The 3,876-nt window shown below is 32.4% G+C and overlaps 1 protein-coding gene across 1 annotated transcript; it reads left to right on the top strand.

The window, feature by feature from the left end:
* Positions 1-2,688: 2,688 nt before the first annotated feature.
* LOC131837860 (olfactory receptor 6C74) lies at positions 2,689-3,627 on the top strand. Its single transcript, XM_059183524.1, has one exon. It carries the CDS (start codon positions 2,689-2,691, stop codon positions 3,625-3,627), a length of 939 nt encoding a protein of 312 aa, XP_059039507.1.
* The last annotated feature ends 249 nt before the right edge of the window (positions 3,628-3,876 follow it).

The following is a 3,876-nucleotide window of genomic DNA, read 5'->3' as shown; positions in this document are numbered from 1 at the left end:
TTTTACATTTGAGTTTATGGATTATAGAGTTTTCTTCACTTAATAAATAATTCATGTATTTTTAGCATAACCGTACAATGGTATCCTGGGAAATGTTTGTCTTTTAAAAATTGTTTTGTCGTTTAATCCTCTTGAGATCAATGGCAGAGTACACAAAATTATTAAATCCTAAAACTACAAAAGTAGCAATTGTGCTCCTCATGTAGGCTAGAAACATCTCAAAGTAAACAAGGAGACTGAAATCTTTTTTTACCACTCTATTCTAAGTTTTTGTTTTAATAAATATATTTATTTTATACCTAATACAGAAAATGTTCTCTAAATTTAATATAAATTAGAGATATGGCTCTTTAAAGAAGAAATGAAACTAGATAAATTTCTTGTCCTGATAAAATCTTTTAGCTCACACAGCTGAGTGTGAGATGTTGGGGTTAATGTATTTTGGATAAGAACACAAGTTAAAAGTAGTTTAAAGTAATATACAAATATGATGGATATGCAACATTCAGAAATTTCCTCTGTTCTGGGACTCAAATCAAAAGAAGACAGTTGGGAATGAAATTGCTACTAAAGCCAGTAAGGTTGGGGAATTTTTTTTTTTTAAATTTTAGTCATAGTAATTGCATGAACTTGGACAAAAATATTGATTCATTTGTAAGCCATTGAAATATATGCCATGAAGTTAAAACAATTTTTTTAACAACTCAGTTGACTTGTCCTAATAAGGAATCTTTGAACCTGCATTTTGTTGGAATCAATCTTTGAATAGCTATCCTTCATAACATTCAAAAGAATCCCAGAAATGTAGTTTATTAAATGAATATGTTGTTTTCCTCAGATAATTATAATTACATATGTTTTTGGTATACAAGATCATTATGAATATTGCAAAATATGACATTGGAAAAATGAATTAGTAGTAAATTTGAGAAGTTTCCTTTTATTGAATTCAATAGAATTTAAACATTTCATAAAATATCCAGTTTCATATCCCAAAGGAATCTCCTCTCCCTTACTGATAAATTGTGGAAGTAGTTACAGAAGTCCCTGGGCTTATAAAAATGGTCAGAAACAGTGACTATTTTATTGCCACTCACCAAGTATTTTATTTGCAGTTAAAAGAAGATAATGATGTCAAGTAGTTTACAATAGTTTTTTAGTTTTTGTATGTGTTTTTTTTTTTTTTGCAGTTTTGTAATTTAAATTTAGCTTGTGAGTATGCATGTATGAATTCACTTCTAACTTTATAATTTAGTACTCTATATAATTCATCCTTTGTTGACTGACATTTTCTTATGCTTTGGACCTAAGAAATTAGACCAACTTTAAAAAAAGAAAGTAGACCAAACTTGGATTTCAAAAACTTAATCACTGAGTATAAATTGTGCTTAAATAACCAGAACGTAGATATTTTTAGAAAAATTATACATTGGGGAGTCTGGGAAAAGAAAGGAAAAAATATAAGAAAGGAATGAAGTAAAAGAAGAAAAAAACGTTTGTAATTATTATAACCATTGGAAATATCTCTACATTTTTTAATACCTGAACTGGATTGTGTGAAATGTAATAGCTTTAAAATACATATAAAAGTTTAAAATAATGTATAACATGACATTCTTCTTAAGGAAAATTTGGTCATGCTTCAGAAAAATTTGGTGATACACTTTTGAGATGATAAACATGAGGATGTAGGCATGGTCTGGAAAAAGATGGAAAGTAAGAAAAAAATGAAAAGGCTAATAAAATTCTGAATTTTAAGGTGCTAACCATAAAACAAGAGGATAAGAGAAGAGAAGGAGAAGGACATGAGTAAGAGAGAAGAGGCTACCATGGTGACAGGGGGAACCATGCAGAGCAATGACACTAAAACAAACTACCAGGCATGAGTAGATAACATCTTTTTTAAATGGCTTGTTTTCTAGAACCCTCCTCTGTTACTGCAAAAGTAAAGAATGCTACATAAACAACACAGTCATCATGCATGAGGATATACTTCCTATCTACTTGGGTCCATATCAGAGAAACGAGAATAACCAGGGTGAGTGAGACAAAAGTACACCAAAGTCTTCAGGAAAAAGAGGAAAACAGACCTAAAGTGGTCATGAGAATTTCAATCTTGAAGAGTTTACAGAAGTTTGGTGAAAGTACTGAATCCCCACTCAGGTATTTAGGTCAAGTTTATGATTTCTAAAAGGCAGGGAGTCCTCAGCTGAAATCTAATTTACAGAATACTATCATAAGGAGTAATAAACAGAGAAAGAGATAAGTTTAGCAAAGAGGAATGAGTTACCTGATCGTGTAAAATAACTTAATCTGAACTAAATAGATTGGAAAAAATTTGCAACTACAGATGACACAAATTAAAATATTATAACATTTTTTCTGGATTTTTCTTTGTTTCTTTTTTATATGACTTTCATATACCATATATTATCCTTTTGGAATGCCTGAATTTATGACACTTCAGAAATGAAATACTAGAGTTGCACTCAGTGAAATTTTGAGTACAAATTATATGAGCAAGGTTTTAGAGGCTGTTACTGCTGACTAGTGTAACACTGAAGGAGGTTGGGTGATGGGAACAACACATGTATGGACAATCTCAAGCAAATAGGTATCTCATGTAAGATTATAACCTTTATTTCTCATTTTTTCTTGTTTTTTTAATTTTTTTTTTTGAAGTTAGCAATGAAAAACCACAGCACAGTAACAACTTTTATTCTTCTTGGACTGACTGATAATCCACAATTACAAGTGATCATTTTTCTTCTCCTTCTTTTCACCTACATGTTGAGTGTCAGTGGGAATCTAACCATAATCACCCTCACCCTACTGGACTCTCATCTAAAGACACCCATGTATTTCTTCCTCCGAAGTTTCTCATTTTTAGAAATCTCATTCACAACTGTCTGCATCCCCAGATTTCTTGCCAGTATGGCAACAGGTGATAAGTCTATTTCTTACAATAGTTGTGCAACACAGCTGTTTTTTACTATTGTCTTGGGTGCAATTGAATTTTTTCTTCTAGCTGCCATGTCTTATGACCGCTATGTGGCCATCTGCAAACCCCTGCATTACACCACCATCATGAGTGACAGAGTCTGCAACTTGTTGGTCTTTGCTTCGTGGTTGGCTGGTTTTATAGTAATTGTTCCACCACTCCTTGTGGGTCTCCAGCTAGATTTCTGTGCAGACAATGCTATAGATCATTTCTTCTGTGATTTTTCTCCTATATTACAGCTCTCTTGCACAGACACAGATGTAATAGATTTAATGGCATTTCTCTCAGCCATTTTGACCCTCCTGGTTACACTGATATTAGTGATTCTCTCCTACGCAAACATCATCAGGACTATACTGAAGATACCTTCTTCTCAACAGAGGAAGAAAGCCTTTTCTACATGTTCTTCTCACATGGTAGTTGTGTCCATTTCATATGGCAGCTGCATTTTCATGTATGTGAAACCCTCTGCAAAGGACAGAGTATCTTTAAATAAAGGGATAGCCCTTCTCAGTACCTCTGTTACCCCTATGTTGAATCCCTTCATTTATACACTGAGAAACAAACAAGTGCAAGATGCTTTTAAGCACATGATCAAAAAGATTGAGATTTTCTCAGTGAAGTGAATCATTTTAGTGATTTTCCTGAGGTTATGAGTAAAATAAAGCAAGAAGGATAAAGTGCTTCATAGAACTCTTCAATGTTTATATTTGAAATAATAGCAACTATTTTTCTTGCTATAAATTTCATGGTGGCCTGACTAATCTCCAAAGCCTAATTCTCTTTCTTTATCTGTCCCTTATTTAGGCCAAAATAATGTGCCTTTTTATTTGGCACTTTTATCTATTTCTTCTAAAAGTTCTCTAAGAGGAAGA

This window comes from Mustela lutreola, chromosome 8 (assembly GCF_030435805.1).
Source record: "Mustela lutreola isolate mMusLut2 chromosome 8, mMusLut2.pri, whole genome shotgun sequence".
In the NCBI taxonomy this organism is placed as follows: Eukaryota; Metazoa; Chordata; class Mammalia; order Carnivora; family Mustelidae; genus Mustela; species Mustela lutreola.
Note: the sequence above shows the minus strand (reverse complement) of the source record. Positions and strands in the feature narration are given on the sequence as shown.